The sequence below is a fragment of the Microcaecilia unicolor genome, chromosome 6, assembly GCF_901765095.1.
Source record: "Microcaecilia unicolor chromosome 6, aMicUni1.1, whole genome shotgun sequence".
NCBI classification, from domain to species: Eukaryota; Metazoa; Chordata; class Amphibia; order Gymnophiona; family Siphonopidae; genus Microcaecilia; species Microcaecilia unicolor.
In genome coordinates this window covers 225,522,872-225,537,938 of record NC_044036.1, presented here as the reverse complement: position 1 = coordinate 225,537,938, position 15,067 = coordinate 225,522,872, and the positions used below count along the sequence as shown (strand labels likewise).

General features: G+C 48.6%; 1 protein-coding gene across 4 annotated transcripts in view; it reads left to right on the top strand.

Annotated features, from left to right (window-relative positions):
- PRPF4 (pre-mRNA processing factor 4) overlaps positions 1–15,067 on the top strand; it is a 682,089-nt gene that overhangs the window by 233,036 nt on the left and 433,986 nt on the right. For all 4 annotated transcript variants that reach the window (XM_030206511.1, XM_030206510.1, XM_030206512.1 and 1 more), the window contains exon 3: positions 570–756. In XM_030206511.1, coding sequence (XP_030062371.1) covers positions 570–756 — 187 coding nt within the window. The remainder of the gene's footprint in view (positions 1–569; positions 757–15,067) is intronic.

Genomic DNA, 15,067 nt, shown 5'->3' with positions numbered 1-15,067 from the left:
CCCCCATTGTATCGTCTACTCACTTGTCCTTTGGATTGTAAGCTCTTTGAGCAGGGCCTGTCCTTTTATGTTAAATTGTACAGCGCTGCGTAACCCTAGCAGCGCTATAGAAATGTTAAGTAGTAGTAGTAGTAGTTTCCAGCAACGTGTGGTTGATAAGCGAAAGTTTTCAAGGATTTACGCGAGGTATTGGCTTCTTTCCCCGCCATCTTTCGCTGTGGACACCCTTCTGCTAGCACTATGTGCGGTTCATTCAGCGCGAGCTCGCCGTAATCCGGTATATTTTATGAGTCTGTCTGTGAGGCATGCGGAGCTGTTCACTCACGCAGCCATTGCTTAGCGTGACGTCACCGCTCTCCTTATCAAACAACATCCTTAGTTCAATGTCCTGTTTTTAACTAAGTGAAATTTACAGTTTTGCAAAAGGATCATGAGTTTGTCAATGCTTCATAAGGGAGAACAGCTATGATAATTTTTTTTTTTTTGTAAAAAGAGAGGATTTATTGCCTAATATGAGTGGTTTTGTAAATATAGATTTATTGACTTCAGCTTCCCTGCCTCTTCCATAGGTGAGTCCTTTGATCTTGAGGAGCACATCAGTGAGCGGCAGGCAGAGGTGCTTGCTGAGTTTGAACGCAGGAAGCGAGCAAGGCAGATCAATGTCTCTACAGATGACTCAGAGGTGAAAGCTTGCTTACGTGCACTTGGTGAGCCAATTACACTTTTCGGAGAAGGCCCAGCAGAGAGGAGAGAAAGGTGAGATTCTAAGATTTAGTGGTGAAATGAGCTGCCACAAACTATTGATCAGAGTACTAATGTGAAATGAAAGCACCAGGTTTCATGTCCACTACTCAGTATCGCTTAAGTTCCCTGTGTGCTATGTTCAGCATTTTGTACTTAATTGTAGTGCTCTAGAGATATTATAGACATAGCTATTTTCTCCAGTCCAGTATAAGACTGATGTGTATGGATTTTGTAGTATTTTGTGGTCACTCCCAGATAGAAAACTTTCTCATGCATATTACACCCCTCATCATTTGTGTGCAAACTATAAACGTCAGTTAAGGTAGATTTTAATTCCAGGTTACAGGCTGAGTCACAGAATAACAGTAAAGACTAGATATGCTATATAACAATGAAAACTTTATAAAGTTAACGTGAACAAGAATGCGGAGCCAGCCCTATTACGTAGGCCTAGAAGACTCCAATTTGTGGGAACATCTAGGATTAGGAATGCACAGAGTCCCAGAGAGGGAGGGAACACAGCTCCTGTGGCTACTACTGTGACCTCTTCCAACTGAGTTTAAGGCTCAGAGGAGATTGTCCTTCTGGCCAGTGAGAGCACTGTGTCACTAGGTCATGCCATCCTGGATGGGACCTGATGTGAAAGATAAACATTAGGGATCAAAACAAAATCAGAAATGAGATGGTTCAGTTACAAATTCAAAGCATAATACCCCATTAAATATGTTCATATGTCTGTGTGTGTGCAGGTCATCTTTTAAGTGAAAAGTGTGATTGGTAGGGGGGGGGGGGAAGGGGGGTATGAAATGAGAAAAACCTTTTTATAAGAACATGAGAATAGCCATACTGGGTGAGACCAATGGTCCACCTAGCCCAGTATCCTGCTTCCAGCAGTGGCCAATCCAGGTCACAAGTACCTGGCAGAAACACAATTAGTAGCACTATTCCATGCTACTAATCCCAGGGCAAGAAGTGGCTTCCCCCATGTCCATCTCAATAACAGACTATGGACTTTTTTTCCAAGAACGTGTCAAAACCTTTTTTTTAACCCAGATTTGCTAACCGCTGTTACCACATCATCTGGCAATGAATCCCAGAGCTTAACTATTCTTTGAGTGAAAATCTATTTCTCCTATTTGTTCTAAAAGTATGTCCATATAATTTCATTGAGTATCTCCTGGTCTTTGTACTTTTTGAATGAGTGAAAACCTCCATCTACTCCACACCACTCAGGATTTTGTAGACCTCAATCATATTCCCTCCTTAGCCGTCTGTTTTCCAAGCTAAAGAGCCCTAACCTCTTTAGCCTTTCCTTGTGTGGGAGCAGTTCCATTCTCTCCATCATTTTGGTTGCTCTTCTTTGAGCCTTTTTTAATTCCGCTATATCTTTTTTTTGAGATACAGCAGCCATAATTGAACGCAATACTCAAGGTGAGGTTGCACCAAGGAGCAATACAGAGGTGGTATAATATTTTTATAATTGAAAGGAAACTCTGGAATGAGGGAGCATAGGATGAAGGTGAAAGGGGATAGACTTGGGAGCAGGGGCATAGCTGCTGTAAATTTGGCCCTGGACCCCCCCCTACCGACGCCCCTCTCAACCCCCCCCCCCCCCCCGCCAACCCGCCGTTGCCGTCTGTACCTTTTCCCCCTCACCTCGGCTGTGGCCCCCCTACCGCTGAAGTCCAGATATGCCCCTGCTTGGGACTAATCTTAAGGAAACAATTTGTTATGAAAAGGGTGATAGATGTGTGGAATGGCCTCCCAGTGTAAGTGGTGGAGATGAAGACTGTATTTGAATGGCCTCCCAGTGGAAGTGGTGGAGACGAAGACTGTATCTGAATTAAAGCATGGGTTAAGCACATAAGATCTCTAGGGGGAGAGGAAGGGATAGTAGATGGTATGGAAGGGCAGACTTGGTAGGTCATTTGGCCTTTATTGTCCATTTTCTATCAAGGATCTCTAGGGGAGAGGAAGGGATAGTAGATGGTATGGAAGGGCAGACTTGATAGGTCATATGGCCTTTATTGTCCATTTTCTATCTATTCAGCCACTGGTTGTAAGTTGTGTCTTTTTTTTTTTAAACGCTGATCACCATGGGCTGAAATAGGCCCTGATATTCCATGCTGTCATCTGTGCAGGCACTGAATATCTGTGGCTCTCCAGGCATGTGTCGGCTGCCGGCTGTTATGCAGCCCCGGTCAGGACCTGCATAAGACATTTGAGGGCCCCAGCTGCACTACCCAAAACCCTGAAAACCATGAACAATCTAACCAGCTTCCGCAAAGCTTTGAAAATGCATCTCTTTAACAAAGCTTACAAAAGTCTCCATCAATGATACAACTCTTCCCCCAATTTACCCAAACACATCTAAACACCTCTCATATAATCTACCCAAGCATCCGCCCAACTACCACCTCTCTTACCTCTGCTTTTGATCAATTGTATTTAAATAAGGCACTGTCTTTATCATAACCTACTCTGTAAGCCACATTGAGCCTGCAAAAATGTGGGTTAATGTGGGGTACAAATGCAATAAATAAAAAAAAATAAAAATATCAGCTAGAACCCGCATAAAGCAAGGTCAGGTCCCCCTTACCCATCTTCACCACATTCCTATCCCCCACCTGAGCCCCCACAACATAACAGCCCTCTTCCCCCCCCCCCCCCCCGGCCTACCTGACCATCTCTGGTGGTCTAGTGGGTCATTGTCTGTCCTTCACTGCTCCAGCTGTAAATGGTACCTGTCCCCTAGCAGTAGTCTTGCGATACTAGCTACTACTACTACTACTTAACATTTCTAAAGCGCTACTAGGGTTACGCAGCGCTGTACAATTTAACATAGAGGGACAGTCCCTGCTCAAAGAGCTTACAATCTAAAAGACAAGTGAACGATCAGTCCGATAGGGGCAGTCAAATTGGGGCCATCTGGATTTGCTGAACGGTAGGAGTTAGGTGCCGAACGCAGCATTGAAGAGGTGGGTTTTAAGCAAAGACTTGAAGATGGGCAGGGAGGGGGCTTGGCGTATGGGCTCAGGAAGGTTGTTCCACGCATAGGGTGAGGCGAGGCAGAATGAGCGGAGCCTGGAGTTGGCGGTGGTGGAGAAGGGTACTGAGAGGAGGGATTTGTCCTGTGAACGGAGGTTACGGGCGGGAACGTAAGGGGAGATGAGGGTAGAAAGGTAGTAAGGGGCAGCAGACTGAGTGCATTTGTAGGTAAGAAGGAGAAGCTTGAATTGAATGCGGTATCTGATTGGAAGCCAGTGAAGTGACCTGAGGAGAGGGGTGATATGAGTATATCGGTTCTGGCGGAATATAAGAAGTGCAGCAGAGTTCTGAACAGATTGAAGGGGGGATAGATGGCTAAGTGGGAGGCCGGTGAGGAGTAAGTTGCAGTAGTCAAGGCGAGAGCGTGGACGAGAGTTCGGGTGGTGTGTTCAGAGAGGAAAGGGCGAATTTTGCTGATGTTAAAGAGGAAGAAGCGACAGGTCTTGGCTATCTGCTGGATATGCGCAGAGAAGGAGAGGGAGGAGTCAAAGATGACTCCGAGGTTGCAGGCAGATGAGACGGGGAGGATGAGGGTGTTATCGACTGAGATAGAATAGTTAGATAGACCTGGGGGGCCTCCCGGCAAGTGTATGTGTGTGGGGGGGTCCTTTTCGGGATCAGACCTTGGGTCAGGGCTTGCTAAGTTGCGGGAGATCGGAACTTGGGGGGTGGGGGGGGCTTGGGTCCAAGTGGGGGATAGGAACTTTTGGGGAGTCAGGAGGAAGGGGAGAAGGGATGAGAGATACCGGCCACTACCCAGAAGCTGTGCAGGTGTCGACCATTGCTAACTAACCAAAATTACTGTACAGTCCTGTTTGATCGTTTATTTACATAGTGACTATGTGGGCACTGGCACTGAATATTGACAGCTCCTGCATAGCTCCTGCCCTGTCCCCAGTATGCCTCTCTCTTGCTTAGATTTCGAATGTCTGGTTAGTGCTGATATTCAGTGGCATTACCCAGTTAAGTACTACTGAATATTGGCGGCTGGCTCACTGAACCTGATTTAAGCAATCAGGAGCCTTTCTTCCCTGCTTAAATCACTTTGGAATTTGGGCCCTGTGTTTCTATATAATATCTGTACACTGCATGGGATTCTTTCTTTCTTTACTTTTTCCAAATATGCATAATCACAACAACCAGATATGATAAGGGAAATAATGAAATAAAGGAAAAAATAGATATCAACTTTTATCCACAAATAACAGGTAATACAAACCAAGATGTGAAATATTACAAGGAAATTCCTAGCTTAGCTAATGCCTCTCTCTCTAGGTGCAAGGATGGTAAGTGATATCAGTGCCAAAGAAGTAGTAGTGCAGAGAGTAGGGCAGCTGTGTCAGCGTGGGGTTCAGTGCTGTCTTTAGTCCTGTGTTTAGGTTACCCTCCCATAATGTGGCTATAAATGTGCTTGTTCTTCAACAATTGGGTGTTTTAATTGTGATCTATTTTAGGTCTGGGAAGGAAAAGTATGAATGTAGATTGCATTTTCAGTTTCATATGTGCACTTTTCCAGCTATATTTTACTCACAGATAAAACAGGTGTAAGTGGACACGTGGCAAGTTTGAAACTGGAAGTGCATTCATGCATGCTTTCACTTTAGGAATTGGTGTCAAGCCTGTGGGTAAAAGGTATGTGCAGTCTTTGTCCCAAAGAGGACAGTTTCAAAATGTCCCTCTAAATGGTTATTATTATCCCTTAGTAAGAGGTAAAGTAGACACCAAGTGGGAGCAGGAGAGGGAAAGAAGAAGCCCATAACTTTCTCACTTTTTTCTGATGAAATTGTAAAATTATAACTAAGATATTTATATTTCTCCGAGGACAAGCAGGCTGCTTGTTCTCACTGATGGGTGACGTCCACGGCAGCCCCTCCAATCCGGAATCTTCACTAGCAAAGTCTTTGCTAGCCCTCGCGCGCCGATGCGCACCGCACATGCGCGGCCGTCTTCCCGCCCGAAACCGGCTCGTGCCGGCCAGTCTTCTTTTGTCCACGCTCGGTACGATCGTGTTTCGCCGTTCGCGCCCCAAAGTTGACCTCGCGCGTTGTTTATCGTCTTCGTTCTTGAAAAAAAAAAAAAAAGGTGTCGGAAGGAGACCTTTATGGTTTTCTCCCTTCCCGTACTTCCAGTCTTTGCCCCGGTAAGTTTTCTTTCATCGTCGAGGTAGGCCCTATTTAGGCTTCGGTCGAAGTTTTTCTTCCCCCTATTTTTGCGGTGCCAATTTCGCCATTTCGAGTTTTGATCTCGCCGGCGCGATTTTTCCGCCCATGACATCGAAGTCTTCCAGCGGCTTCAAGAAGTGCACCCAGTGCGCCCGGGTAATGTCGCTCACTGACAGGCACGCGTCGTGTCTTCAGTGTCTGGGGGCTGGGCACCGCCCACAGGCCTGTAGTCTGTGTTCCCTTTTGCAAAAGTGGACTCAGGTAGCGAGATTAGCCCAGTGGAACGTTTTGTTCTCGGGCTCTTCGTCGGCATCGGCACCGGGAGTATCGACTGCTTCGATGTCGTCGGCGCCTGGACCTTCATCTTCGCCCCCGATTGCATCGAGTGCATCGAGGCATCGGCCCTCTGCATCGGGGCGACATCGGAAGTCTGCGTCGGCGTCGGTGGTATCGAGACCTCCTCGTCTGCTGATGTCGTCGGACAGTGGTGCTTTGTCTGGAGTGCAGGTGAGGGCTGTCCATTCCCCTGCTGGTGGCGGTGAGCCTTCGGGTGGGTCTCCCCCCATCCCGAGGGTTCCTGCGGTACAGCCCCCCCGAGACCGACCTCCTTCGGTCTCGGCCCCGAGGAAGCGACGGCTGGATTCTACGTCCTCCTCGTCGGTGCCGGGAAGCTCCGGTGACATGCTTCGTCCCAAGAAGTCGAAGAAGCATCGTCACCGGTCCCCTTCCTGTGTCGGCACCGAGAGCTCTGGGTCGCCGAGGGAGTCGGCACCCAGTAGGCATCGGCACCGAGAGGACCACTCGCCCTCTGTTCAAGAGGTGTCGATGCGCTCCCCTTTGGACAGCCCGGAACAGCCTCCACACCCGGAACAGACTCTGACATCGACGCCTGCATCGGCTTCCATGCCTTTTTCTACAGCCGCTCTAAACGAGAGTCTCCGGGCCGTTCTCCCAGAGATCCTGGGAGAGCTGTTGCGCCCTACCCCTCCGGTACCGGGGGTGCTTGCGCCACCGGTACCGTCGAGCGAGGCGCCGGCTGGCCCATTGTCCGGGGTGAGGTCTCCGGCGTCGGTGCCGCGTGCGGTACCGACTGCGGTAGCCTCCCAGGAGGGCTCCCCGACTACGTCGGCGGAGGGAGCTTCGCCGGTGCGGACGAGGGAGTCCACCTCTCGACGCTCCCACCGTGGCCGTGGTTCCACGGAGTCGAGCCGGGCACGGTTGCAGACACAGGTCCGTGAACTTGTGTCTGACACCGATGGTGAGGCCTCGTGGGAAGAAGAAGAAGACATCAGATATTTCTCTGACGAGGAGTCTGAGGGTCTCCCTTCTGATCCCACTCCCTCTCCTGAAAGACAGCTTTCTCCTCCCGAGAGTCTGTCTTTCGCTTCCTTTGTCCGGGAGATGTCTACGGCCATCCCCTTCCCGGTGGTTGTGGAGGACGAGCTCAGGGCTGAAATGTTTGAGCTCCTGGACTATCCTTCTCCGCCTAAGGAAGCGTCCACAGTACCCATGCATCATGTCCTCAAAAAGACATTGCTGGCGAACTGGACCAAGCCATTAAGTAATCCCCACATCCCCAAGAAGATTGAGTCTCAGTACCGAATCAATGGGGACCCAGAGCTGATGCGCACTCAGTTGCCTCACGACTCTGGAGTTGTGGATTTGGCCCTAAAGAAGGCCAAGAGTTCTAGGGAGCATGCTTCGGCGCCCCCGGGCAAGGACTCTAGAACCCTGGACTCCTTTGGGAGGAAGGCCTACCATTCTTCTATGCTCGTGGCCAAAATTCAGTCGTACCAGCTCTACACGAGCATATACATGCAGAACAATGTGCGGCAGTTGGCGGGCTTGGTGGATAAGCTCCCCCCTGAGCAAGCCAAGCCTTTTCAGGAGGTGGTCAGGCAGCTGAAGGCGTGCAGAAAATTCCTGGCCAGAGGGGTGTATGACACCTTTGATGTTGCGTCCAGGGCTGCTGCTCAAGGTGTGGTGATGCGCAGACTCTCATGGCTGCGTGCCTCCGACCTGGAGAATAGAATCCAGCAGCGGATTGCGGACTCGCCTTGCTGTGCGGATAATATTTTTGGAGAAAAAGTCGAACAGGTGGTAGAGCAGCTCCACCAGCGGGACACCGCATTCGACAAGTTCTCCCGCCAGCAGCCTTCAGCCTCTACCTCTACAGGTAGAAGATTTTTTGGGGGAAGGAAGACTGTTCCCTACTCTTCTGGCAAGCGTAGGTACAATCCTCCTTCTCGACAGCCTGTGGCCCAGGCTAAGCCCCAGCGCGCTCGCTCTCGTCAGCAGCGTGCGACTCTGCAAGGCCCCTCGGCTCCCCAGCAAAAGCAAGGGACGAGCTTTTGACTGGCTCCAGCAGAGCATAGCCGACATCCAAGTGTCAGTGCCGGGCGACCTGCCAGTCGGAGGGAGGTTGAAAGCTTTTCACCAAATGTGGCCTCTCATAACCTCCGATCAGTGGGTTCTCCAAATAGTCCGGCAAGGATACACCCTCAATTTGGCCTCCAAACCTCCAAATTGTCCACCGGGAGCTCAGTCTTACAGCTTCCAGCACAAGCAGGTACTTGCAGAGGAACTCTCCGCCCTTCTCAGCACCAATGCGGTTGAGCCCGTGCCATCCGGGCAAGAAGGGCTGGGATTCTATTCCAGGTACTTCCTTGTGGAAAAGAAAACAGGGGGGATGCGTCCCATCCTAGACCTAAGGGCCCTGAACAAATATCTGGTCAAAGAAAAGTTCAGGATGCTTTCCCTGGGCACCCTCCTCCCCATGATTCAGGAAAACGATTGGCTATGCTCTCTGGACTTGAAGGACGCCTACGCACACATCCCGATACTGCCAGCTCACAGACAGTATCTGCGATTTCAGCTGGGCACACGTCACTTCCAGTACTGTGTGCTACCCTTTGGGCTCGCCTCTGCGCCCAGAGTGTTCACGAAGTGCTTGGCTGTAGTAGCAGCGGCACTTCGCAGACTGGGGGTACACGTGTTCCCATATCTCGACGATTGGCTGGTGAAGAACACATCCGAGGCAGGAGCCCTGCAGTCCATGCAGATGACTATTCGCCTCCTGGAGCTACTGGGGTTTGTGATAAATTATCCAAAGTCCCATCTTCTCCCAGTTCAGAAACTCGAATTCATAAGAGCTCTGCTGGATTCTCGGACGGCTCGCGCCTATCTCCCAGAGACGAGAGCCAACAACTTGTTGTCCCTCGTCTCGCGGGTGCGAGCGTCCCAGCAAATCACAGCTCGGCAGATGTTGAGATTGCTGGGCCACATGGCCTCCACAGTTCATGTGACTCCCATGGCCCGCCTTCACATGAGATCTGCTCAATGGACCCTAGCTTCCCAGTGGTTTCAGGCTGCTGGGGATCTAGAAGACGTGATCCACCTGTCCACGAGTTTTCTCAAATCCCTGTATTGGTGGACGATTTGGTCCAATTTGACTCTGGGACGTCCTTTCCAAATTCCTCAGCCACAAAAAGTGGTGACGACCGATGCGTCTCTCCTGGGGTGGGCAGCTCATGTCGATGGACTTCACACCCAAGGAAGCTGGTCCCTCCAGGAACGCGATCTACAGATCAATCTCCTGGAGTTACGAGCGGTCTGGAACGCTCTGAAGGCTTTCAGAGATCGGCTGTCCCACCAAATTATCCAAATTCAGACAGACAACCAGGTTGCCATGTATTACATCAACAAGCAGGGGGGCACCGGATCTCGCCCCCTGTGTCAGGAAGCCGTCAGCATGTGGCTCTGGGCTCGCCGTCACGGCATGGTGCTCCAAGCCATATATCTGGCAGGCGTAAACAACAGTCTGGCCGACAGACTGAGCAGGATTATGCAACCTCACGAGTGGTCGCTCAACTCCCGAGTAGTGCGCCAGATCTTCCAAGCGTGGGGCACCCCCTTGGTAGATCTCTTTGCATCTCGAGCCAACCACAAAGTCCCTCAGTTCTGTTCCAGGCTTCAGGCCCACGGCAGACTGGCATCGGACGCCTTCCTCCTGGACTGGGGGGAAGGTCTGCTGTATGCTTATCCTCCAATACCTCTGGTGCGGAAGACTTTGTTGAAACTCAAGCAAGACCGAGGCACCATGATTCTGATTGCTCCTTTTTGGCCGCGTCAGATCTGGTTCCCTCTTCTTCTGGAGTTGTCCTCCGAAGAACCGTGGAGATTGGATTGTTTTCCGACCCTCATCACACAGGACGAAGGGGCGCTTCTGCATCCCAACCTCCGGTCTCTGGCTCTCACGGCCTGGATGTTGAGAGCGTAGACTTTGCCTCTTTGGGTCTGTCAGAGGGTGTCTCCCGCATCTTGCTTGCTTCCAGGAAAGATTCCACTAAGAGGAGTTACTTCTTTCTATGGAGGAGGTTTGCCGTCTGGTGTGACAGCAAGGCCCTAGATCCTCGCTCTTGTCCTACACAGACCCTGCTTGAATACCTTCAGCACTTGTCTGAGTCTGGTCTCAAGACCAACTCTGTAAGGGTTCACCTTAGTGCGATCAGTGCATACCATTACCGTGTGGAAGGTAAGCCGATCTCAGGACAGCCTTTAGTTGTTCGCTTCATGAGAGGTTTGCTTTTGTCAAAGCCCCCTGTCAAGCCTCCTACAGTGTCATGGGATCTCAATGTCGTTCTCACCCAGCTGATGAAACCTCCTTTTGAGCCACTGAATTCCTGCCATCTGAAGTACTTGACCTGGAAGGTCATTTTCTTGGTGGCAGTTACTTCAGCTCGTAGAGTCAGTGAGCTTCAGGCCCTGGTAGCCCAGGCCCCTTACACCAAATTTCATCATAACAGAGTAGTCCTCCGCACTCACCCTAAGTTCTTGCCAAAGGTTGTGTCGGAGTTCCATCTTAACCAGTCAATTGTCTTGCCAACATTCTTTCCCCGTCCTCATTCCTGACCTGCTGAACGTCAGCTGCACACATTGGACTGCAAGAGAGCATTGGCCTTCTATCTGGAGCGGACACAGCCCAACAGACAGTCCGCCCAATTGTTTGTTTCTTTTGATCCCAAAAGGAGGGGAGTGGCTGTGGGGAAACCCACCATATCCAATTGGCTAGCAGATTGCATTTCCTTCACTTACGCCCAGGCTGGGCTGGCTCTTGAGGGTCATGTCACGGCTCATAATGTCAGAGCCATGGCAGCGTCGGTAGCCCACTTGAAGTCAGCCACTATTGAAGAGATTTGCAAAGCTGCGACGTGGTCATCTGTCCACACATTCACATCTCATTACTGCCTGCAGCAGGATACCCGACGCGACAGTCAGTTCGGGCAGTCAGTACTTCAGAATCTGTTCGGGGTTTAGGATCCAACTCCACCCCCCTGGGCCCATGTTTTTTCTGTTCCAGGCTGCACTCTCAGTTAGTTGGATAAATTGTTAGGTCAATCTCAGTTATGTCCTCGCCGTTGCGAGGCCCAATTGACCATGGTTGTTGTTTTGAGTGAGCCTGGGGGCTAGGGATACCCCATCAGTGAGAACAAGCAGCCTGCTTGTCCTCGGAGAAAGCGAATGCTACATACCTGTAGAAGGTATTCTCCGAGGACAGCAGGCTGATTGTACTCACAAACCCGCCCGCCTCCCCTTTGGAGTTCTGTCTTCCCTTCTCTTTGTCTTGCTACATATGAGACTGGCCGGCACGAGCCGGTTTCGGGCGGGAAGACGGCCGCGCATGCGCGGTGCGCATCGGCGCGCTAGGGCTAGCAAAGACTTTGCTAGTGAAGATTCTGGATTGGAGGGGCTGCCGTGGACGTCACCCATCAGTGAGAACAATCAGCCTGCTGTCCTCGGAGAATACCTTCTACAGGTATGTAGCATTCGCTTTCTCCATGGACAAGCAGGCTCCAGTAGTCTTAACAAGTGGGTAGATGCTGGTCCGCATGTTCCGGTCCGGCATTTTTCTGATGAAATTGTAAAACTATAATTTATAATTCTCTGAGGACAATCAGGCTGCAATATTCTCACAAGAGGGTAGATGCCGATCCTTGTCACCCGGTCCAGCATTTATGCCAAAGTAAAAAAAAAAAAAAAAAGTAGTGCTTTGTGAAGCGCGAGCCGTGCTCCACTCCTTATGCATGAGTGCCTTCCCGTCCGTTGTGTGAACGTGGTCTCCACCATTCTCTTTTTTCAGCGTGAGGAGAAGCTGCATCTTTTCGGTTCTTTCTTCACTCACCTGGTTCAGAGAGCTTTTAGTGCCTTTTGGCTTTTTCTTTTTCCTTTTTTCATTGTGTCTTTTCTTTTTCTCCCTATCTTTTATTTATTTATTTATTTGTAATGCTTATACCCCACACTTTCCCACTCACTAGCAGGTTCAGTGCGGCTTACATAGTATATCAGGTTAACAAAGTAACATAGAGTGGATGCAGCTGTAATAAGTAAAGAGGTGGTCGTTTAGATGTAGATAGGTAAGATGGGCAAGAAAGGAGGATGGTAAAGGTGGGGGAGTTGGAGGAGGGTGTATATTGGCTGCAATATTCTCACATGTAGGTAGATGCCGATCCGTGTCGCCCGGTCCGGCATTTATGCCAAAGTTAAAAAAAAAAGTAGAGCTTTGTGAAGCGCGAGCTGTGCTCCACCCCGTATGCGTGAGTGCCTACCTATCCTTTATTTTTTAGCAAGTTTCACTGGGTTTATTTTCTTTCTTTTTTGACGTCAGGGTCCATTAAGCCCAGCATCCTGTTTCCAACAGTGGCCAATCCAGGTCACAAATACCTGCCAAGATCCCAAAAAAGTACAAAACATTCTATACTGTTAATCCCAGAAATAGTGGATTTTCCCAAGTCCATTTAATAATGGTCTATGGACTTTTTCTTTAGGAAGCCATCCAAACCTTTTTTAAACTCTGCTAAACTAACCGCCTTTACCACATTCTTTGGCAACGAATTTCAGAGTTTAATTACACGTTGAGTGAAGAAATAGTTTCTCAGATTAGTTTTAAATTTACTACATTACTTCATCGCATGCCCCCCTGGTCCTAGTATTTTGGAAAGCGTAAACAGATGCTTCACATCTACCTGTTCCACTCCACTCATTATTTTATAGACCTCTATCATATCTCCCCTCTGCCTCCTTTTCTCCAAGCTGAAGAGCCCTAGCTGCTTTAGTCTTTCCTCATAGGGAAGTCGTCCCATCCCCTTTATCATTTTCGTCTCCCTTCTGTGCACCTTTTCTAATTCCACTATATCTTTTTTGAGAAACGGCGACCAGAATTGAACACAATATTCAAGGTGCGGTTGCACCATGGAGCGATACAAAGGCATTATAACATCCTCATTTTTGTTTTCCATTCCTTTCCTATTAATACTTAACATTCTATTTGCTTTCTTAGCCACAGCAGCACACTGAGCAGAAGGTTTCAACATATTCTCAACGACACCTAGATCCCTATCTTGGTCCATGACTCCTAACGTGCAACCTTGCATGACGTAGCTATAATTCGAGTTCCTCTTTCCCACCTGCATCACTTTGCACTTGCTCACATTAAATGTCATCTGCCATTTAGTCACCCGGTCTCCGTCTCGTAAGGTCCTCTTGTAATTTTTCACAATTCTCCCGTGATTTAATGACTTTGAATAACTGTGTCATCAGCAAATTTAATTACCTCACTAGTTACTCCCATGTCTAGGTCACTTATAAATATGTTAAAAAGCAGCGGTCAGACAGAGACCCCTGGGGAACCCCACTAACTACCTTTCTCCATTGAGAATACTGACCATTTAACCGTACTCTCTGTTTTCTATCTTTTAACCAGTTTTTAATCCACAATAGAATGTTGGGTATTATTAGGAAAGGTATGGAAAACAGGTGTGAGGATGTTATAATGCCGTTGTATCGCTCCATGGTGCGACCGCACCTTGAGTATTGTGTTCAATTCTGGTCGCCGCATCTCAAGAAAGATATAGTAGAATTGGAAAAGGTGCAGCGAAGGGCGACTAAAATGATAGCGGGGATGGGACGACTTCCCTATGAAGAAAGACTAAGGAGGCTAGGGCTATACAGCTTGGAGAAGAGACGGCTGAGGGGAGACATGATAGAGGTATATAAAATAATGAGTGGAGTGGAACAGGTGGATGTGAAGCTTCTGTTCACGCTTTCCAAAAATACTAGGACTAGGGGGCATGCGATGAAACTACAGTGTAGTAAATTTAAAACAAATCGGAGAAAATTTTTCTTCACCCAACGTGTAATTAAACTCTGGAATTCGTTGCCGGAGAAAGTGGTGAAGGCGGTTAGCTTAGCAGAATTTAAAAAGGGGTTGGACGGTTTCCTAAAGGACAAGTCCATAAACCGCTACTAAACGGACTTGGAAAAATCCAAAATTCCAGGAATAACATGTATAGAATGTTTGTACGTTTGGGAAGCTTGCCAGGTGCCCTTGGCCTGGATTGGCCGCTGTCGTGGACAGGATGCTGGGCTCGATGGACCCTTGGTCTTTTCCCAGTATGGCATTACTTATGTACTTATATATAGAACTCTACCTCCTATCCCATGACTCTCCAATTTCCTCTGTAGTCTTTCATGAGGTACTTTGTCAAACGCCTTCTGAAAATCCAGATACACTGTATCAAGCGGCTCACCTTTATCCACATGTTTGTTCACCCCTTCAAAGAAATGTAGTAGATTGGTGAGGCAAGATTTCTCTTCACTAAATCCATGTTGACTTTGTCTCATTAATCCATGCTTTTGAATATGCTCTGTAATTTTGTTCTTTATAATAGTCTCTACCATTTGGCCTGGTACCGACATCAGACTCACTGTTCTATAATTTCCCGGATCTCATTTGGAACCTTTTTTAAAAATCGACGTTACATTGGCCACCCTCCAATCTTTCGGTACCACCCTCGATTTTAAGTATAAATTACATATTACTAACAACAACTCCATTTTTCAGTTCTATCATTACTCTGGGATGAATACCATCCGATCCAGGAGATTTGCTACTCTTCAGTTTGTAGAACTGCCCCATTATATCCTCCAGGTTTATAGAGAATTCATTAAGTTTCTCCGACTCAGCTTCGAATACCATTTCTGGCACTGGTATCCCACCCAAATCTTCCTCGGTGAAGACCGAAGCAAAGAATTCATTTAATCTCTCCGCTACGGCT